This window comes from Mus caroli, unplaced genomic scaffold, assembly GCF_978045245.1.
Source record: "Mus caroli unplaced genomic scaffold, Mus_caroli_1 scaffold_20, whole genome shotgun sequence".
NCBI lineage: Eukaryota > Metazoa > Chordata > Mammalia > Rodentia > Muridae > Mus > Mus caroli.
Window position 1 is genome coordinate 53,614,481 of NW_028227275.1, and position 24,057 is coordinate 53,638,537.

The window sequence follows — 24,057 nt, forward strand, 5'->3', positions numbered from 1 at the left end:
TATGTACTCACTGATAAGTGGATATTAGCCCAGAAACTTAGAACACCCAATATATAAGATACAATTTGCTAAACACATAAAACTCAAGAAGAATGAAAACCAAAGTTTGGATACTTTGCCCTTTCCTAGAATTGGGAGCAGGACACCCATGGAAAGAGTTACAGAGACAAAGTTTGGAGCTGAGACGAAAAGATCGACCAACTAGAGACTGCCATACCCGGGATCCATTCCATAATCAGCCTCCAAACGCTGGCACCATTGCATACACTATCAAGATTTTGCTGAAAGGACACTGATTATTTTAATTCAGATTATAGACAGAGATAAAGTACATCCAACAGATATCATTAAGACAAAATAATGTTACATCCTTATATATGTGTGTTATAAGTCTCATAACTGTCTCAAGGCAAAAACTTATCTCCCTTATGGAAGGTATTAGAGAGAGACAAAGTGGACCCAGTATGAGTGACAAGAGGCCAGGAAGATAGATATGTCTTAAGCCAAATACAATGTTCCTACCTGGTAACAGTTTCCTGGAGTTTGAAAGTAACAGAAAAAAGAAATCATGAATCAGAACATTTTACATCAGATAGGTAGGTCACAGAAAAGTGGGGAAATGTCCGCTATGGGCCTCAGGTGCTAGCTGATGGCACTCTTGGACTTTTAGTTGTTAGAAAATAGGAGTCCGTTTATACATTCCAAAGGCTTTGCTAATAGTGGTAAAGCTGTTTGGTCACATATAGTGTGGACAGTAAATGGTTATTGCAGCTGCTAGAGATGGCCCAGAGTGACTTAGCTCTGCATCTTCAACTTTTCATCCTCTCTACATCATTGAGATTCTAAATTTTATATCAACAGGTTCTCACCAGGAAATTTCTTTCTCATGTATGTATGTATGTATGTATGTATGTATGTATATAGATATATCTGTATGCCACACACATACAGATGAATTTAAAATAGCAGAATATAAGTATTTACATGCCTCTGTATTACTCACTGAACTGTAAAATCTCAAACACTTATCTTCTCATAATGAATTTTTGCACTGAGACCATATTTTACACTAGACCACAAAAAAACTTCTCACTTGGTATCTGAATCATCAAACTTCTGTGTGAAATTTGCATTGGTATGCCTTTAACCATGTCTTTATCTAACCTCCTGTAACTTTAAAAAGCTTGGTTACAGTAGAAATGCATTGAACAAAAGCAGGTAGGCGAGGTGGAGAATTGTACCATAGTTCATTTGCATTAATTTCCAGATTTTTTTCAGTAACTGCTAAAAAAATTAAAAATTAAGCAAAACACTTTTAAGAAATAGAAAGGGAAAAATAATTCATTGTAGTTCCTGGTACATTGTACCTTCGACAAAAGATTGCATGCAATGGAACAGTTTCACTCTGGCTAATTTTCATGGAATTTACAAATCATTTTCCAGAACTGACCCTGGGGGATGGTTCACAAAGTTTCTCAGCAAATGTTTAACAGACAGGATTAATTAAAAATCTGAGTTGGGATTTTGTTCATTTTAGGATTTTTTGTTGTTGTTGTTCTTGCTATTATGTAAGAGAGTGGTCCCTCCCTAGTGCTAACAACACTACAGATTGCAGTTCTATGACTTTGTTGTGAAGTAAGGAAGGGAACATATTAAAAGCTCAAGATCAATTCTACTTGATTGTTACTGTGAAACAGAACTTTGTTTAAAAGTTTATGCTTCCCTACATATAAACATTTTTGCTTCCTATTGGAGACAGTCATTCAGCCTCAATGGCCTTTCAGGATCTTCTGAATCTAGTTGGAAGCCATGGGATATTCCAGATCCTTCAGATGGCTTTCCTTTTTATCTGCAATGTCATCATGATGCCTCATGTAATATTGGAAAACTTCACTGCAGCTAATCTTGGTCATCGCTGCTGGGTTCATATTATTGACAATGACACCAACTCTATCAATAACAGTGGTATCCTGAGCCAAGATGACCTCCTGAGGATCTCCATCCCACTGGATTCCAACCTGAGGCCAGAGAAGTGTCATCGCTTTGTTCAACCACAGTGGCATCTTCTACATTTTAATGGATCCTTTTCCAAAATGACAGAACCAGATACAGAGCCCTGTATGGATGGCTGGGTGTATGACCGAAGGACTTTTCTCTCTACCACTGTTACTGAGGTAAGTGGCTTGAATCATAATAACCCCTCAGTGAATTCATTACAATAGTTAGCCATAGCACAAATAGTGTATATGCTTTGAAATTACTCATTGCTTTATTAAATACAAGAGTCATATTCAATTATTCAAATAACTTCATATATAAATAAAGATTTACTTTTCCAATTATTTCATTCAAGAGATGACCTCAGATTAAATCACAGTTCAGAAATTTGACAACAGAACCATTCATCAAAATAGCAAAAGTATATCCCACCCAAAGGACCTACCTTCTTCTAAGCTAAGGCCATAGAAGTTGCTTTACAATATTAGGCATGACTTTCTTCTCTGAAACAGGCTTCAAATCCAATCAGAAATGATTGGTATTCCTTTAACAGTTATATCATTAATGCATCAATGGCCAACTTGTCATGCAGGTTGATAATGTAGTAATAAGAGGTAAGTATTGAGTAAGAAAACTGATATCTTTTCTTGACCCACAATCTATATATTAGTAATATCTGCCACTATTAAGAAAAAATGCCAATGAGGAGAACATTTCTAGGTTGGTTTAGCAGTGTTCTCTAAGTCCTGCAAAAAAAAAAATGTGTAGTATCTTTTTCAGTAGGGTCTTAAGATTTAGTTTCAGTAGGTAACTAAGCTCAAGGTAATAACCTGTGTTTTGAAGATCTATGGGGATTCCCTGAACAAATACTTCTTACCAAGAAAGTTATTGCATATGCCTGCCAATAGGATTTCTGCTTAACATCCCAGGTCTTTCCAGGTCATCCAGGTCCCCAAGGAGCAGCATTGGCCTCATAGGTATTATACCTTCCTTCAAATTCCTTTATAAAATTATAGTTCCAAGTTAGCTTACTCAATGCTGAGTTTCCATAAGGCTTTATGTAAATCTTTCAGAGAGGTGCTGGAGTAAGAGATTGAAAGGATAAAAAGAAAGAAGGTATGTTTATTAGGGTTTTATTGCTTTGCAGAGACACCATGACCATGGCAAGTCTTATAAAGGAAAATATTTAGTTAGGGCTGGCTTAGAATTCAAAGGTTTAGTCCATTATCATTACTTTAGAAAACATGGAGGCATTCAGAAGAGAATGAAGGTAGAGAAGGAGCTGAGCATTCTACATATTCATCCACTGGCAGCAGAAGGGTACTGTGTAAAACACTGGGCATAACTTCAACATAGAAAACCTCAAAGTTTGCCCCCAGAATGACATCATTTCTCCAACAAGGCCACACCTTCTTTGACAATGTCACACTTTCTAATGATGCCACTCCCTAAGAGCATTGAAACACATGAAATTTTGGGAACATACCTATTAAAACAACAACATTCCCCTCCTTGTCTTCATAGGCTTGTACCCATAGCATAACGAAAAATGTATTTATTTCAACTTCAAAAGTACCCACAGTCTTAACAACATTTAAAAATACAAAATTCAAAGTCTCTTCTGAGTCTCATCCAATCCCCTAGTTGTAATCCCCTATAAATTAAAATCAAAACTCAGATCACATATTTCCAACATATAATGGCACAGGATATAGATTACTTTTTCCAAAACAAAGGAGGGGATCATAGTGAAAAAATATTGGATCCAAGCAAGACCAAAAACCAGCTGGGCAAACTCCAAACCCTACATCTGATATAAAAAATGCTCTTCAGATCTCCAAGTTTTTTCATCTTTGCTGACTACAACACACCTCTTTCTCTTGGACTGGTTCCACTCCCTATTAGCAGATTTCTTCAGCAAGTATCACATGTTTCTGACTTTTCTAACCTCATAGTGTTTCCAAGACCTTCCCGACTTTACCTACACAGTTTCATATAACAACCTTCCACAGCTTCACACTGTGGCCTCTCTGGCCTCCATATTGAGACACCATGTCACACATTTGGCCTTAGGAGCTTTCTTTAGTTCAGGATGAAATTTTCCATAAACCCTTTCTTCTACCCTTGACTCTAAAGCCAAAACTATGTACCTGAATCTGTCAAGTTTTTCTGATTCCTGGGGCTATAATCTGGTTCACTTATTCAATCACATCTTCACCAGCTTTTTATTTTCTATCATTTCTTCACTGCTTAAAATTGGTTGTTTTGTAAATTGTTGACCAAAAATTAATAGATTTACATGCCTCTGACTCCTGAGTGCTGGGATTAAAGAGTGTACCACCATGTCTTGACCTAAACTGATGTTTAATTCCATTTCACAAGATGGAAGCTTAGCTGGGTGGAATCTTGCCCTGAGGTCATCATTCCCTTTATTTCACTTAATATCGTCAATCTGTTTATCTCCTTAAACATAGTATTTAGCTCCATTTCACTTCCTCCTTGAGCCATACATTTTGCACTTTTCCTATATCAGCTTGCTCCTTTGCAATGAAAAGCTCTTCAAATAATAATAATAATAATAAAGCTCTTCATAAAAATGAGCACTAGTAATTACACAACAAAGTCTATACCAGGCTGTTTGGAGCTATTCTTTGCCAATGCAATTAACCAAAATCACTTCATATTATCCTTCAGCAGACTCTTTAGACAAGGGCAAAAACCAGCCACATTCTTCATCAAAATATGATGAACAGTCTCTATACCACATAATAACATTCTTCTCCTCTGAAGCCACTTGAGGCACACCCCCACAGTTCAAATCACCCTCAGTACCATTTGCTTCCACATTCCTACTAGTATGGCAAACTAAGCACTGTTTAAGTATTCCACTACTTTTCTAATCCTGCTGGGGACCAGCCCTGAAAATGGCCAAGTACCATAAATGACATAAGTAGTTGACAAGGGAGGAGTGAATAAGGATATGAGAAAATCTTGCATACAGACTGACTAACAGGTGGAATGCTTTCTTGTTTATACAGAACTCGGCAGACAGGAATAGACTCGTGTAGTTCCAAAATATAGATCATATCATTTTTGTCCCCAGACATTCATTTTAACATTCTCTTGCTCATAAGCTTGATCATCATTGATCAACAGTGACAGAAAAGAATTATCTTTTAAAATCATTTCTCTTCATCAATCCTATAACCCAATATTGAAGAATCTTATGATTTCAAGGGCACTAGACAGAAAGAAAACCTCAGAGCCTGCCTAGGAAGATTGTTATGTCCTGATCATTATATTATTAATTCTTAATGGAGAGTATAAAAAGAAAAGGCTTTTAATCAGGTCAGCTGCCATCTTCTCTAGTTCAACAAATCTTGTTTATTTTATTCTGATTACCTTGTTCCTGAGTAAGTATAGAGTATAAATGTACCGAGAATATCTTGTTGTCAGAGCCTCATAAGATCTGTGGAATCTTTATTTAGAGTCAGAACTTCCAGGGTGTAAATAAGACTTTCAAGTAAGTAAGATACAGATTTCTCTCAAAATAGGGAAGGAAAATGTACTGGGTGTTTTTGTGTATCAACTTGACACAGTCTGGAATTATCACAAAGAAAGGAGCTTCAGTTGGGGAAGTGCCTCCATGAGATCCAGCTGTGGGGAATTTTCTCAATTAGTGATCAAAGGGGAGAGGGACCCTTGTGGGTAGTACCATCTCTGAGCTGGTAGTCTTGGGTTCTATAAGAAAGCAAGCTGAGCAAGCCAGCGGAAGCAAGCCAGAAAGTAATATTCCTCCATGGCCTCTGTATCAGCTGCTGCTTCTTGATTTTCTTGAGTTTCAGTCCTGACTTCCTTTGGTGATGAACAGCAATATGGAAGTGTAAACTGAATAAACCCTTTCCTCCCAAACTTGATTCTTGGTCATGATGTTTGTGCAGGAATAGAAATCCTTACAAAGACAGGTAATATGCCCAGGACTTTTCTTGGGAAAGCTTAGAAGCACTTTTCCTGGGAGAAGGTTCAAGGGATTCATAAGAAATTTTCCATCAACTCAATATCCCAAATTGTACAACCCACCTTCTCAAAGGAAAAAGGTAAGAAGGATACGGAAGATGATATGTGTGGGAGGTCCGGGAGGAGAGGGGGTGGTTATTGATGTGTAAAATGAATGAATGAATGAATGAATAAATAAATAAATGAATAAGATATAAAACCTCTAAGCAACACGTGGAAATCATGACAGAACCTGGAAGACTGCACAATAGTGATTGCATCAATTGGTTCACCTTTGTTGGATCTTTCTCTAGCATCGGTGCTGGCTTTGGGCCTATCACTGTACTCCATAGATATGGTTGTGCCATAATCCAAATTTCCAAAACACACATCCCTGCAAATAAAATCATAGTCAGGGCTCTCAAAAGTCACCCTAGTCTCTGGGACCAACTTCTGTCTTAGTTAGGCTTTTATTGTGGTGAAGACATCATGACCATAGCAATTCTAATAAGAGAAAGTTCTGTGTGGCTGACTTACAATTCAGAAGTTCAGTCCATTATCATCATGGTGGGAAACATGATGGCATGCAGGTGGGTATGGTGCTGGAGGAGGAACTGAGAGTTGTACATTTTGACCTGCATGCAGCAGATTACTGAGTTCCACATTGGGCATAGCTTGAGCTTAGAAGATGTCAAACCCTGGCCCCCACAGTGAAAGACCTCATCAACAAGGCCAAACCTACTCAAACACTGTCACACATCCCAATGGTGCTACTTCCTATGAGCAAGACTTTGGAACACATGAGTCAATAGAGACATTACCTACTTAAATCACCACAGAGAGAAGTAGTATGACTATATTTTAGAGTATATTTTTTAATAATAATCAAAAGAATTTGAATGAGGGTGAATCATCCTTATAGGTTTCCTCACAGAAACAGGGATAATTTACCCCAAAGCAGCACAAGATCAAGCCAATCAAAATCCCAGCATGGATTGGAACAGAGCTTGGGAGGCCCCATCCCTAGCTGAGAATTTACTAGGGGTTGATGGGGGCTAGGGGAGGGACTATCATGTTACTTTAGAAGTATGACCAATACTAAGTTGCCTAGGCCCCAGTGCACACATAGGTAACATTCACCAAACAATAGAACATGAAAAAAAGAACAAGAGGTTTGGAGAGAAGTATTCTCAAGCCTCTTAAGGGAAGTTGTGGAACACAAAAAGGATGGATATTATCATTGTGCAGTGTTGACATGCAAAAAATTTCAGAGAATAAATAGTAATAAGAAGAATATTTAAAAGAATGAGTTGTTGTGTGTCAAGTTATTTTAGGTAAAGTGTTCATGTGTTGTGACAGGTCATTATTATTTTGATGGCAAACCAAAAATACCTAGATGGTTGTACATGCCATTGTGATAGCTAGAAATGTAGGTTCATGAGAGAATGTATCTGTAGCACTGTGAGGTACAAGATTCACAACTGAGCAATGCACAAAAATGAAAACAAACTCTCAGTAATTCATATACTTTTATAAACTGGAACGTGAGTAATTTCTAGTATTCTCCACCTGTATATAGGGTCTAAGTCCTAGTCTCAGGATTGCCAAAAGTATTTAAGTAAATAAATAAAATAAAAACAGTAATCAGGCTGTATCTGAAATCTGCCCTAAGGAAAGACTTTGAGGAAACTGTGCAATGAGATATAAAATCCAATAATAGTAATCGTAATAATAATAATAATAATAATAATAATAAATCATGCAATGGTCAGAATATATGAGCATCTCTTGGCATAGGTTACAAATATAACCTACAGTATTATAGGAAGATTCCTCGAAAAAGGTTTGTTTAAGCTGTGACTGAATGGAAAAAGTTGGATAAGAATGAAAAGGAAGCTGGAGAGGAAGATGGGGCTGGCACAGTGAAACTGGAAGCTCATATTGAATAAATTGAACAGATTTCACTGCCACGCTGATTTTCCTTTCTTCCAGTGGAACCTGGTGTGTGGATCTCAGGAGCTGAATTCAGTGGCAAAATTTATATTCTTAATTGGCCTGTTGGCAGGAACTCTTGTAGGTGGACATTTATCAGACAAGTGAGTATCTATTCTTTACAGTGTTCTCTACATATCAATGTTTTCAACAGCTACAAGTTATGTGTCTAGGTAGGGTATTTATTGCTGAGTAGAGACACCATAACCATGTCAACTCTTACAAAGGTAAGCATTTAATTGGGGCTGGCTTACAGCTCAGAGGTTTAGACCATTATCATCATAGCAGATACTATGGTTCCATGAAGGCTGACATGGTGCTTATGGGGTAATTGAGATTTCTACATCTGACCCCAGAGGCAGGAAAAGAGACATCACCTATGGCTGTCTTTAGTTACTGAAACCTCAAAGCCAACCACACAGTGATAGACCCAGTTTACCCTGTGAACTTCCTCTAGTAACATGTATTCCAAGAAAGACAAATATAAGAGTGCAACTTCCTATAGGTCAATGAGGGGCATTTTCATTCAAAAGAACATACTCCACTCACTGTCTCCCATAGCCTTGTAGTAATATCATAATACAAAATGCATTTTGTCTAACTCAAAAGGTCCCCATACTCAATCATAGTATCAGCAATATTTAAAGTTCCAAAGTTCAAAGTCTCTTCTGAGACTTACACAATACCTTATCTGCAATCTCCTATACAATCAAAATGAAAAAGCACATCACACAGTCTAAAATATAATATAATAATACATTATCATTCCAAACTTGACGCAAGGGAGCTTATGACGTTAAATACTACACTAAGATGACCACACTTCAAATTCTGCAACTCCTTGTCTGATATCAACGATCTTCAGATCTCCAACACATTTGAGGTTTGTTGGCTGCAACACATTTCTTTTTTGTGGGTTATTTCACTCTACAAGCAGCCCTTTTGACAGGTAATCTACAATTCTGGCATCTCCAACATCTTGAGGTGTCTAAGGAAATCAAGGCTTCACCTTCACAACTTCACAAGATGGCTTCCCTAGGCCTCCATGCAGGGATTCCCCTAACATATGCCTGAATCAGCAGCTTTATGTAGTTGTGGAGGGAGATTTCATAACCCCTTTGTTAAACTTTTTGACTCCAAAGCTAGAGCCACATGGCCAAAGCTACCAAAGTGGGCTACTTCATAGTGCTGGAACATGCCCCTCTCATTTAAATATATTTTTACAAGCTTTACTTTTTCAGTTGCTTCCTTCAATGACTAAGCTTGGTTGTCTTGGAACCTGTTCTTTAGACCAGGCTGTTCTCAAACTCAAGATAGACCTGCCCCTCCCTCTCAGACATAAATGGAGTTTGCCGAATACCAGGCCCTAAGATTTACTTAATTCTTTTTCACATGTTTGAAGCTTATCTGGGTAGTATCTTTCCATAAAGTTGCCATACCCTTTACTCCATTTGACACCAATCTTTCTTTAAACTATTTTCCTGGTGGTCCTTTCCACCACACATTGCACATGTTTTTGATTTTCCTTACCAGATGGCCCCTTTTCATTGTAGATCTGCATAAGACTGGCCTATAGAAACCAAGCAACACAGTCAATACTAGGCTGTCTGAAAAATCTCCTCTGCCATAACTCTTCCATATTTCTTCATTTTAGTCTCAGGCCAATTGTTTAGACAAGGGCAGAAAGCAGCCACATTCTTCACCAAAATATCACTACAATGGTCATTGGGTCACATACTAGTAGTCTTCTCCCCTGAAACCTCTTGAGATGGACTCCAGCCATTCAAATCACAATCAGCCCCTCTGTCTTCAATGCTGTAATTAATATGGGCCATTAAGCCTCCAAACCTAGAGCATTACAGTACTTTCCTAATCCAAAGTCCCAAAATGTGCAATAAGAAACACAATTAATCCTGTCACAGCAAAGCCCAATTCCTGTTAACTATGTCTTAGGGGTTCTATTAATTGGAAAATATACAATGACCAAGACAACTCTTTTAAATAAAGCATTTATTTGGAGAAAGCTTACAGTTCAGAGGTTAAGTCCATTATCTTGGCAGGAAGCATGGAAGCATACAGACAGACATGCTGCAGGAGAAGTAGCTGAGAATTCTACATCTGGATCCACAGAGAGCCACAAGACAGAGCCATTGAGTCTGGCTTGAGCTTTTAAAATCTCAAAGCCCATCAAAGACACACTTCCCCAACAAAACCATGCCTACTCCAACCACAAAAGTAAAGGAAACATCACAAGATAAAAAGAGCTCTCATGATCATGGATAGGTGGAATTAACATAGTAAAAGCAGACATTTTCCCAAAATCCATCTACATATTCAATGCAATTCCCATCAACACCCCACTATAATTCTTTACAGACATTGAAAGAACAATATTCAACTCCATATACAAACAAAAATCCAGGATAGCTAAAAACAATCCTATATACTGAAGGAACTTCTGGAGGTATCACCATCACCAATTTCAAACTGCATTAATAAAAACAGCATGGTATTGGAATAAAAAACAGACAGTTTGATCCATAGAATCAAATTAAAAACACATGCATAAATGCACATACCTACGGGTACCTTAATTTTTTAATATTGAAACCAGAAATATACAAAGGAAAAAGTAAAGCACCTTCAACATATGGTGCTGGTACAACTGGATATTGGCATGTAGAATTGTAAGAATAGATCGATATCTATCACACTATACAAAACTCAAGCCTAAGTGGATCAAAGACCTTACCATAAACCAGATTCAATGAAAATGATGGAGGAGAAAGTGAGGAATAGTCAAGAAAACACCTGAAGAGAACACCAATAATTCAGGCACTAAGATAAACAATTAACAAATGGGACAAAGGACGTCATCAAAAGCAAAACCATAGTTTACAGAATGGGATAGGATTTTCAGCAATGCCACCTCTAACAGATAGCTGATATCCAAAATATATAAAGAACTCAAGAGTCTAGACATCAACAAAACAAATAACCCAACCAAAATTATGTAGTACAGACCTAACAAGAAAATTCTCAAAACAGGAATCTCTAATGGATGAGAAGCACTTAAAGGAATGTTCAGTATCCTTAGTCATCATTGAAATGCAAGTCAAAATAACTCTGAGATTCCATCTTACACCCAGCAAAATGGCTAACATCAAAAAGTCAAGGGGAAGCACATGCAGGCACATGCAGGGGCACATTGCTGGTGAGTGCACATTTGGACTACCACTTTGAGAATCTATTTGGAAATTTCTCAGAAAGTTGGAAATATTTCTAGTTCAAGAACCATCTATAACACGCTTGGGCATATACTGAAAAGATGCTCCACTGTACCACGAGGACACTTGCTCAATTATATTCACAGTACGTTTATTTATAACCCCCCAAAACTGGGAACAAACTAGATGCCCATCATCTAAAGAATGGATAAAGAAAAGTGGTATATTTACACAATGGAATATTACTCAGTTATCAAAAACAATGAAATCCTGTAATTTACAGGAAAATGGATGGAATAATCCTGAGTGAGGTAATCCAGACCCAAGATACAAACATGATATATACTGACTTATAAGTGGATATTAACTGTAAAGTATAAGTAGCCATGCTGCAATCAGCAGACCCAAAGAAGTCAAGTAACAAAGAAGTTCCAGGGTAGGAATGCTTGAATTTCACTGAGTCTGGGAAATAGAATAGTATCTTGGGTGGATTGAGGGAGGGAACTGGATAAGATGTGGGGGGAGTTGGAGGGAGCATGCAAGATCTAGTTGGGGGAGGATAGAGAAAATACTGGTACAGTGAACTGGAATTAGTGAGTGGGCATCTTTGGGAAGAGCTAGAAACCTAGAGCAATGGGAACTCCCAACAAACTCTGAAGGTGACCCTAGCTAAATCTCCTAGCAATGATTGAAATGGAACCTGAATCGGCCATCTCCAGTAACCAGAAAAGTTTTCTGATGAAGAGATTGGGAACCAACCCAGACACAAAATCTTCTACCCACAATTGGTCATTCCTACAAGAGGTTCAGGGGTAAGGATGGGGCAGAAATTGAGGAAAAGGATAACTAATGACTGAAAAAGCATGAGACCCATGAGAGAGAGCCCTTCCCTTACAGAATTAATGGTATTCTACAACACTTGTAAACAGGTAGGTGCCTAGCATAACTGTCATATGAGATGCTTACCCAGCAATTGATGGGAAGAGATGCAGGCACAGAACCAAACATTAGGTGGAGCTTGAGGAATCCTTAGGAAGAGACAAAGTATTGAAAGATCCAGAGAATTCAAGGACAACACAAGAAAATATACAGAATCAATGAACCTGTGCCCAGAGGGACCCACAGAAACTAATCCACCAAAGAGCACGTGGATAAGATGGATGGAGGACCTGTGCACATGTTTACTAGTTGTGCAGTTTGGTCTTCATTTGGGACTCCTAACAGCAGGAGCAGGTCTGTCTCTGACACTGTTGCCTGCCTTTGGTCAATTTCTCCTAACTGGGCTGCCATGCCTAGCCACAATGTGAAAAGATGCACCTAGACCTACAGCAACTTGGAGGATTCCTCCTTTCTGAGGAGAAAGGAAAGACAGGAGTGTAAGGGAGAGAGAAAGGGAGAGTGAAGGATTGGGAAGAGAGGAGAAAGGGGAAGCTAAAAATCAGAATGTAAAATTAATTAATTAATAATTAAATTTAAAATATAGTCATTGAATACTGTGTTTCTCAAATCATGCATTTGATACTAATAATCACTAACACAGACAGACCCTTCTACTAAGGTTCTAAAGTCTGTGTACTGTTTTTGACATAGAACTAACACCCTACTAGATGTGGAGGATTCCAAAAAGGTGTTAAAGACAAGAGGGCAGAACATGGTTTAAAAATATGAGAAGAATTAAACATGGGGATGAGACAAAGTACTTCCTGTTTGTTGTTTTTAACAACTGCACTTTTTCGCTGATGGAATCATTGTCTTTCCTCAGGTTTGGGAGGAAGTTACTTTTCAGATGTGCTTTGTTGCAAATGGCCATCACTGGGACCTGTACAGCCTTGGCTCCCACCTTCTTCTTCTACTGCTTACTTCGCTTCCTTACAGGGCTTTGTATCTCACCCAAATAGTGAGCGCAAATAGTGTTTTGCTCAGTAAGTCAAATCTTTTGATAGACATTGCCCACAATTTCAATTGATGAAGATGCCCTTCCCTTCTTTGTTAGCACTCAAGAGTCTTTCTTTTTCTTTCAGTGTTAGAATGGACAAGCCCTAAAACCCAAGCCTTGGTGACCACACTGTTAATGACTTCTCATAATTTTGGAGGCCTTATCCTGGCAGGTCTGGCATTTGCATTTCGAAACTGGCACCACCTTCAGCTGGCAATATCTGTGCCAATATTTGTCTTGCTTATACCCACAAGGTATGAACTTTTGTTCCTCCTCTGTGTTTTGAAATTGTGGGGTGACCTTATCCGTGGAATCAGGGCAAGAGAATGCATTTGTCACAGTCTCTATAAGTTAATATGTTTATCATTTAGGTAATGTCTCAAGAACATTTCCATGGCATCTTTGTTTCTCTGGATAATATAATTAGTGAACAAAATTCATTCATGAATTATTAATTTAGGGAAGGATACATGATAAGTGAAATTTCCCTACAGTCTAATAAGGAACTTGGCAGTTGTCTGCAGAAATGTCGAAGAAATTCTAGTTCTATATACACCATTAAAATACATGTCTATGTGAAGGGGAAAGACCAATGTGGTTCCCAGTCTGCATTCCAGACATTCATATACATTGTATTGCTGAAACATTTTCATTTTTCATAGGCAGTGTATCTCATGATACAAGATTGAAATTTTTTTCTTATGACTGAATTACTGATATGGATTAGATTAAAAATAAAACTATGAAAGAATGAATTTAGTGTAGAAAATTACCCCTTGATAATTTATGTCCACATCTTCTTGAGCAGGTGGCTGGCAGAGTCAGCTCGGTGGCTGATTGTAACCAACAAACCCCAGAAGGCCTTACAGGAACTTAGAAAAGTTGCATGCAAGAATGGAATAAAGAATTCTGAAGATGTCCTAACCATGGAGGTGAGCATGATGACAGCTGTTTGTGACACAAAAGAAAGATACACAGTCTTGACATGCTTACGACTTAGTGCCCAAGATGAAATATCCTATCACTAACTCACTGCATACAATTCTTTTATTCTAAGAGGACTTTGTAAAAACCCTTCTTTGATGATTTCTTTCACGTTAAAATATTTTATAATGACAGATGTGGTATACATAATGGATTGATTCTAAAATTTTATATATGTATAAAATATGTTCCTTCACTTGTACGCCTTTAATACATTACCACTCCTATTGATTCTCATAGTCTACCTATTTCTACCGTCTACTCCCCTAATCTCTCATTTTGTATCTTCCTTTTTGTACTTAATAGGTTTAATTAAAAGTTACTTACAGAAAAATGTAAAGGACTTATTTAAAACAACAAGGACAGCTTACACATAGGTATACTACTGAAGAAACTGTCCATCTCTCCCTCAGCACACATTATCTGCCTATATGTTGTCAGGTGTGTGTATAGCTTTGTAGGACTTGACAACTAACAATGGACACCGGAGTAGAGTGTCAAACACAGATTAAGGATGATGAATTCTTCTCTCAATATACCATATACTTTCAAAATTGTGTGTTGACTGTCATATCCTTAGGCAGGTCTCCAACAGCTGCTGAAACCTCAAGAGTACACTGTCCATGGCACGTCTATAAGATAGACTCATGCTGTTTTGTCACCTCTTCATCAGGATCTTACACTCAGCAATTCTCCTTTACCATTATTTTTTTTGTGTGTGTGTGTGTGTGTGTGTGTACCCTTGAATAGGATGATGATGTTTTCTCAGTTAGAGATGATCACTGGATAGTCACTTGTTCTCATTACTATGACCAGTTGTTTCTTCAGTGACTGTTACCCACTAAATACAAAATATGTTGTTTATTGAGGATGACATGAGGAATAACTTATAGCCATCAGCAAAAATATTGGAAGCCTACTAACTTCTTTTGGTGTTCAGAAGATTCAAAATGAGACCTAGATGCCAAATATTAACCAACAGTATTTAATGTTTTCCTTGCTGTGTTTCACTATTTCATAGATCCAGTAACTTATTGGATATCAAATGCTTCCCTTTCAATATGGGAACATTTCTCTGTACCTTTGAGTACTAGAAGTACAATATCTAGTTTATTATATAAAAGCTTGATTTATGAGAAGAGAGGCATAGTGGGCATATGTTATTGATTTTCAAAGTAACAAAATATTTGACAGGGCACTGAAAACAAAGAGGCACTCCGTTGAATTTCTGATAAGTCTTGGTCTTTGGATTTTCAAGTGATATTACATTTGTATTTCCCCATACACTCATTATCAATGAGACCATGGAGATAAGTGGTATAAGGTTATGTCCCAAAGGTCATGTATTTGGGTGTCAAGTTGACAAGAAGTAGATCTATGATGATTAACATTGATTGTCAATTCAATGGGATCAACAATCACCTAGGAGACAACTTGTAAGCACATCTGTGAGGAGTTGTTAGTTTATTTTAGTCACTGGGCATCCCTCTCTGGGATTATTATGATTCTATTAACTGAGGATGGAACATCCACCCTGACAGTAGACCTGTCAGACCTGGGCTTGGGTCTTACAATACAAAACAGAAACATAGCTCAGCATAGGCACTCATTACCCTATGTTTTTTACCATGTTCCGTTATGTCTCTTTTTTTCACTAGAGAGAACTAATATAGTGATCTGGTATTCTGTTATCTTTCAGTATGCAACAAAATGCTCATCATTTTGTGAGAATTAAGTAATTTCTTGATGTTATTTATAAAGGTTTTAAGAACCATCATGAAGGAAGAGCTTGCAATACCACAAACAAAACCTTCTTTACGTGACTTGTTCCACATGCCCAACTTGCGAAAGTGCCTTTGTCTCCTGTGCCTCTTGAGGTAGGCTTCACAGGGAATTCCCTACTTGTCTGTATGCACTTGAAAGGACATAAATTTCAAATAAATATTTCACAAGTATATGTTTCTCAAAGGACATATACACATGTAAAGTTATAATATACCCCTCACATGGAGAAAGTCCATTTATGGCCATGGGAGGAACCAGCACAATTACAAATGAAAAAATTTGTTTTCTCCAAGGGAGACTCACTACAGAAACAACCTATGTCTACCTATGTCTACGTGTCAGCACCATTGCTAACAACAGATGGCCAATTCAAAACTAATTCAATGGCATCTTTGGCTATATTTTTTTCATATTGTGTCAGCAACTTTTTTTTTTACTCATTTTTTATTTTCTTTATTTACATTTCAAATGTTATCCCCTTTCCTGATTTCCCCTCTAAAAACCACCTATCCCCTCCACTTTACCCCTGCTCACCAACACACCGACTCCCTCTTCCTGGTCCTGGCATTCCCCTACACTGGGACCCTTCACAGACCCAAGGGACTCTCCTCCTATTGATGACAAACTAGGCCATCCTCTGCTACATATGCAGCTGGAGCCATGAGTCCCATCATGTGTACTCTTTGGTTAGTGGTTTAGTCCCTGGAAGCTCTGGGGTTCATATTGTTGTTCTTCCTATGGGGCTACAAACCCCTTCAGCTCCTTGGGTCCTTATTCTAGCTCCTTCATTGTGGACCCTGTGCTCAGTCCAATGGTATGCTTTGAGCATCCACCTCAGTACCTGAGGGTTGGAAGATGGCTCAGTGTTTAAGCACACTGGTTTCTTCCTCAGAGGACCTGGGTTCAATTCCCAGCACCCAAAGAGCAGCTCACAGTCATCTGTACGTTCTAGGGTGTCCGAAACTTTTTTTAATCTCATAAGTACGTTGTTTATATATGCATTTTAGCTTCCAGTAGTGTGTTTTGATGGAATGCCCATGTCTATGAACAAGTGAGTCTCTACAAGTATATGTGTTTCTTGTTCTTTTCGAATTGGCTTTTTATTTCTCTGTTGTTTGTTTAGTCAAATTCTGACCAGCTTTTATTTCATCTTACCATAATTTATTATTGTTCCTTAGATGTCTGTTTTCTAATGAAAGAGAGAATATTAGAGATCCACATAATAAGGAATGTGGGGAAGAACTGGGAGAGGCTCAAAGAGGGTAAATTTTAATCAATATATATTAAATGAAAAATGTCTATTTTAAATGAAAATGAACCTTTGGTAGTAAGAATGTAAAAGTAACATTATGCAAAAGAATTTAGGGGAAAATGTCATCCAAACACAATGTATGGAAGTCTGAATAATTACTAAAATATTTTTAATTAAAAAAATGTTAAAACATTCACTACAATCAAGTTAGAGAAAAAAACTCTAAAAAATGATTTAATCTATCATGAAATCCATAAATTTTCTACCTGTCCTTAAAAATCCACACGTAATGATACGTTAAGGATGCAATGATGTTATTAATTTCACTGAAGTAAATGCTCCAAAATATAGATAGGCTTTTATAGTTTCACAAATAAAAATTGTCTTCTGGGAATAATCATATTCTTGACTTAAAACATGAATTTTAAGCATTTGATGTGAGTCACCTCTTTGCTTCTCACAGATTTCTACAAATATCACCTACTACGGGGATCAACATGAACCTCCAACACCTGAAAAGCAATGTCTTCCTAACTCAAAGTCTTATATCTGCAGTCTCGATCCCAACCACTGTTCTTGGAGGGTTTTTACTGAATTATATTGGCCGCAGAATAAGTCAACTATTGCCCTGTTTGCTGTTTGGAATCTTCCTTCTGAGCATAGTGTCTGTGCCTGAAGGTAAGAAAACACCTTAACACAAAAGAAAAGTAATACCTAGTCCCTTTCCTTGGTATTTGTCAGGTTCTAATTTTTTTATATTTTTTATTAGTTTATATTTCTAATTTACATTTCTAATGCTAACCCAAAAGTCCCCCATACCCCCCCCCACTCTCCTATCCACCCACTCCCACTTTTTGGCCCTGGCGTTCCCCTGTACTGGGGCATATAAAGTTTGTAAGTCCAATGGGCCTCTCTTTCTAGTGATGGCCGACTAGGCCATCTTTTGATACATATGCAGCTAGAGACAAGAGCTCCCGGGTACTGGTTAGTTCATATTGTTGTTCTACCTATAGGGTTGCAGATCCCTTTAGCTCCTTGGGTACTTTCTCTAGCTCCTCCATTGGGAGCCCTGTGATCCATCCAATAGCTGACTATGAGCATCCACTTCTGTGTTTGCTAGGCCCTGGCAGAGTCTCACAAGAGACAGCTATATCTGGGTCCTTTCAGCAAAATCTTGTTAGTGTATGCAATGGTGTCAGCGTTTGGAGTTGATTATGGGATGGATCCCCGGATATGGCAGTCTCTAGATGGTCCATCCTTTTGTCACAGCTCCAAACTTTGTCTCTGTAACACATTCCATGGGTGTTTTGTTCCCAATTCTAAGAAGGGGCTAAGTGTCCACACTTTGGTCTTCATTCTTCCTGAGTTTCATGCATTTAGCAAATTGTATCTTATATCTTTGGTATCCTAAGTTTCTGGGCTAATATCCACTCATCAGTGAGTACATATTGTGTAAGTTCCTTTGTGATTGGGTTACCGCACTCAGGATGATGCCGTCCAAGTCCATCCATTTGCCTAGGAATTTCATAAATTCATTCTTTTTAATAGCTGAGTAGTACTTCATTGTGTAAATGTACCACATTTTCAGTATCCATTCCTCTGTTGGGCGGCATCTGTACTCTTTCCAGCTTCTGGATATAATAGTCAGGTTCTAATTTTGAGAAAAGAAATACATCCAGAGAATTTTCTGTAACCAGATATTTAGAAAACCGTCTTCCACTCACATATTGAGAGAAAAGCCAAAAGCTAGTAAGTTTGGTTTAATTTTATGAAAGCCTAGTGTATGTATAAATGTAGTTTTGATTCTCTAGTCACCACATAAACAATCATAGCCTAGAGAGTTGTATCGAGACAATGAGGACCATTTGTACTGAAGTACAAACCAAGTTCAAGGAAGGAAAGATGGACTAGGCAGCAGCACTGTCACATTTAATGTTGTGGAGTTAAGTTGATGTGTACAAGTTATAAGGTCCCCAGGACATCCCCAAGTTTTCTAAATCCCAGGAAGATGTCAGCAAAAACTCTTTTTCTGTCTTTTCGCTAAGCATTTTCCAGTGCTTGAATCATTCATTAGCCTTTTCTCACTGAGTAGAAAATGCCTCTATAAAATGGCCAATGAGGTCCTCTAAGTCCTTATTCTTAAGCCTTAAGACACTATTTCAAATCAAGCCAATCCCCTACTTGCACACATCTGTCTTTTCAGGATACGATTGCATCAAATTGCACAAAGAACATGCATGACAATTTCATGCATGCATACATAGAATATAATCTGGACCTGATTACCCTTCCACATTCTTATCTATTTCACATTCCTGAAAAATATTCCAATGAGTACACAGCCCTCAGTAGTTTCTTCCATGATAGTCCTACATTCTGTGTAAAAGACAATGAGATGCTGGGTAGAAAAGGTGAAAGTCAGCAAATGACTCTTAGACTCACCAAGCTCTCTACTTCTGAAGTGATGTCAGAGAATCTCAGTGTATGAATGCAGTGGCTCACTAGTATTGATCCTCTATAAACCAGTACATGCAAATAGGTCACCTTTCTAAAATTATTAGCCACCAAGTAAGTTTACCTCTGTGCAGTTTTTCATTTCTATATTCCCCACTTAGGAAATAGAAAATAATTTCCTTCACATCAGTGAAACCATTGTCTCTGATCTTCCTCTCCACAGAAATGCAGACTCTGCTTGTGGTTTTGATAACACTGGCAGGAGGAAGTTCTGCTATGATTTATAACAGTAATATTCTATATTCAAGTGAGCTGATGCCCACGGTGATCAGGTACAAGACTTAATCAACAGCAATCAATTGCAATGATAAATATGGCCAAAGTTTATTAGAAGTCTGCATTTTGCAAGATGCATTATTTCGAGCAGAGCCAGTTGTACACACTATATTAGAGAATATTTGGAATCACCCAAAACTTAAGTACCACAAGAAACTTAAGAAGAAAGGATTTCTGTTCTTTTAATTTTTATTTGGATTTTTATAACTTTTATATTGTTTTATCAATTTCATACTGTATTCACACTCAATCTTTCTTATTCATGCCCCATTACTGTTGCTCGCCCAGCTTTTTCCTCATCTACTGTCACATTTTTGTGTGCACATGTGTGTACATGTGTGTGTGTACGTGTGTGTGTGTGTGTGTGCATGTCCCTGCAGAGGTCATAAAGTGTATACAAGAAATAGCTGTCATACTTACATTTTCAAAAATATTTTGCTTTTGCTAACCCACATTATTGCCACTACTCCCTATTCTAATAGCCACTTTTTCCTGCCAGTAGTCTCACTTGACATTTCCAGGTAGAGTGTACTTCAGGTTTTTCAATTTTCAACGTTAGAATTGTTATGACAACAACAATCTTTGCAATTAAAAAATACAATATGCATAAAATTAGACAAAGTAAATATATCTCAATGAACTTCTATAACGTTGAACTAACCATTCTGACGCTATAAAACTTCATATTTAATTTACACATACACTATCAAATACTCCATTTTTATTGTATTCTTTTATATATTATATCTCAAACACAGTTTCCCATCCCTCTACTCTTTCCAATCCTCTCTCACCATCTCTATTTTTCACCAGATTCACTCCTCCTCTGTTTCCCTTCCCAGAGATGTCAAACAAACATGAAAAAAAGGTTATAAGACTGGGCACAATCCTCATACCAAGGGTGGACAAGGCAAGTCAGTAGATGAGAAATAGTCCCCACTTCCATAGTTAAGGAGTCCCACAACAATACCCAGCTACACAACATAATATATATGCAGAGGACCTAGCTCAGAAGCATACAGATGCTGTGATTGCCATTTCATTCTCTATGATTCCCCTATTTATCCTGCTTACTTGACTCAGGGGGCTGTTCCTGTGTTATCATGATCGTTCTGTTTCCTGCATTCCTTCCCCAAATTCCTACTTCTAGGGGGTTCTGATGAATCCATCTAGATTTTGAGTGTGAGTGTGAGTCTATCTATCTCCTTCCATCAGTTTCTTTATTATAGCACTCTGATAAACATATGGGCTAAGGAGAAATCTATGGGTATAATATAATATCATTAGTAATCATTCTATGAAATTTTTCCCACTTGTATTTGAATCTGTAAAGGATTTCTTGGATATCCAGACTCTGGTTCCTAGCCATCTAGACAGGGTGAGGCAAGAGTTCCCTCCTAAGACAAGGACTTCAAATTTGATCAGTCATTGGTTGCCAGGCCCACAAGTTCTGTACTACAAGGACTCCAATACATCTTGGAGGCAGAACAGATTGATTGTATATCAAAGATTTTGTGGCTTAGTTGGGGTCCCAGTCCCACTGCTAGAAAACCTGCTTGGTTATAAGAAGTTGGCTGATTCAGGATGATTTTTTTTCTACTTCCATCTATTTGCCTGTAATTTTCATAATGTCAATTTTTCTAAGAGTTGAGTAATACTCAATCATGTACATGTACTAGAGTTTTTTCATTATCCATCCTTCAATTGAAGGACATCTATCTTATTCAAAGTTTGTGACTATTTTGAATAAAGCCACTTTAAACATACTTGAACAAATATCTTTCTCTTAGGAGGGATCATCTTTTAGATTCATGCCCAGGAATAGCAGGGTCTTGAGGTAGACCTATAACCAATTTTCTGACAAACTGCCATATTGGTTTTCATAATGGCTCTACAAATTTGCACTTCCACTAGCCATGAAGGAGAGTTCCCTTTGCTCCACATCCTCATTAGCATGAACTAGGACTTGTGATTTTTATTTAACTGATGCTGACAGATGTGAGATGAAATATAAAATAGTTTTGATATTTATTTCCCTGATTGCTAAGGATGTTGAATATGATTAATGCAAGATGCTGAGTAGCAATGCCATGAGTTCATGTTTTCTAGATTCTTTTCTGAATTCTGGCTTATGTTCTAAGGGCAACAGCATTAGGAGTCATTGGAATTTCTGGTGGTGTGGGGGCAGCCCTGTCTCCCCTTATTATGATCCTCATGCGGTACTCTGACTCCCTGCCCTGGATCATCTATGGAGTCCTCTCCATCCTTGGTGGCCTTCTTCCCTTTATCCTTCCTGAAACCAAGAATCAGCCTCTGCCTGACTCCGTCCAAGATGTAGAATGTGGGTGAGTAAAATCTCCACTGTCCCCTTGGAGGTATTCTGTACCAATGGTCTGTGATGTGGAAAGTGAAATAAGCACTCCCATTATCTCTTTCCAAGCTGTCAGACAAGTAGGCTTTCGCCCATGTGGTCATTGTGTTTGGAACAGAAGTCTTCCCTGTATCCCCTCATAAATAAATTCAAATGACTTTGGACCTCTCTAGACATAAAAGACAATCTCTACTAGGGTACACATAGTGATTTATTAATAAGTAGACAAAATCATATCTACTGCCTATTTTCCCTTCACGTGAAACACATGAAGTGTAGGAATTAATTTGGGGCATGTGTAACACATGTAAATATGTAGGACAAGGCCAAGAAGGACATTTGAAGGACATTCCTTCAAACCTCCTTGGAGAGGGCTATGACTACCAAGGTTGTAAGTGCCAAACCTGATTTGTAGAGGTTTCTGGAAAGGTTATTTCCCCAGATTTATTAGAATACTTTGATAAATTGTGGATGTTCAAAATTCTGGTGAATGAAGGATGAGTTTGCTTTTACAAAAATGCCTTCATTCTCTCTGTACTTCTGGTTTTTTTTTTTTTTAAATAATGTTTATGGCATTTGTTTTATGCGTTGCAGGTGGAAAAGTTCAAAACAAGAACAGGAGGAAGATGTCATCATTAAAGTGACTCGGTTTTAAGGAAGTCTGGGAATTGGCCTCCAGTCAAACATCAAGATAAAAGAAAAATGTCATTCAGGAGTTATTCTAGGAATATTTGCCTCAACTCCAATCCACTGCATTTCCCATGAAATAAATAGAGTGAGAAAAAGTTACTGTCAATCATACTTGGTCCAGCCAAGGGTACAAAAAACAGACAAATTCGAAGAAGGACGTTGGGGCATTGTGTTTGTCAGAAAATGGAGTGTAGGGTGATGGGCTTTATAGTAATACGTACAATCATGCATATATGTGGGTGGAGGTGTATAGGTATGTGTGGATTGTGGTGGTGGTGGGGAATGGAATTCATAGTAAAAAATGCCTGCAACCTTCCCCTAAGTCTATGCTTGTCCTACTTCCAACAAGATGTGGTGGGTGTAAGGAAAGTCTGTGGCAAGCCAGTGAACTTCCTGGAGATGTCCCATCATTTTGCCTACAAGTGATGGGTGTGTTCTGAAAAGGAAAAGACCACATGGATTTCCTCCCAGGATGGCTTCCTGCTGATAGGCCTTTCCATGATATATTTCTCATCTATCAGGTATGGCATAAAGAAAACCTCTCTGCCTATAGTTTCTTGGGCATCACCTACTCTAATGGGCAGATTTTTTTCAGAGTCAGTATGAAGATGTACTTTATGTAATGGTGTAATGGTGCTATTTAGACAAATAGATTATTCCATAATTCCAGGTAATGATTTTATAGAATTCCTGAATTGATTTAAGTAATCTTAGGCACCCTGTAGAATAAGAAATCTGAAAAAGAGTTCTGCAAACCTTAATGTATCAGAAGCACATGAATTGTACTAGGAAGAAAAATAGGCTTGGAACAATTCTAGTCTTAGAATTCACTCAAAGGTAGGTCAAGAAAATAAATGATGTCACAAATGGGAAAAATAGCTAATTGAAATTTACAAAGTATTAAAAATGAGATATAACATATATGACCTGTTCCTTTGTGAAAACCTTGCTATGACATACATCTATTGCTTTGAACTTATAATGACAGTAGTGAAATGAAAAACAGATAATACATTTTCCTTGAACATATTGGTCT

At 37.8% G+C, this 24,057-nt stretch overlaps 1 protein-coding gene across 1 annotated transcript; it reads left to right on the plus strand.

The window, feature by feature from the left end:
• Positions 1-1,551: 1,551 nt before the first annotated feature.
• On the plus strand, positions 1,552-23,894 carry LOC147000183 (solute carrier family 22 member 19-like). Its single transcript, XM_085833809.1, is given in 12 exon segments — positions 1,552-2,174; positions 7,987-8,090; positions 12,976-13,099; positions 13,102-13,135; positions 13,235-13,403; positions 13,958-14,081; positions 15,895-16,010; positions 17,097-17,180; positions 17,634-17,848; positions 19,848-19,956; positions 22,102-22,305; positions 22,926-23,894. Coding segments are annotated over 12 exon segments (1,746 nt in total). The 5' UTR covers positions 1,552-1,772; the 3' UTR covers positions 22,987-23,894.
• Positions 23,895-24,057: the final 163 nt, after the last annotated feature.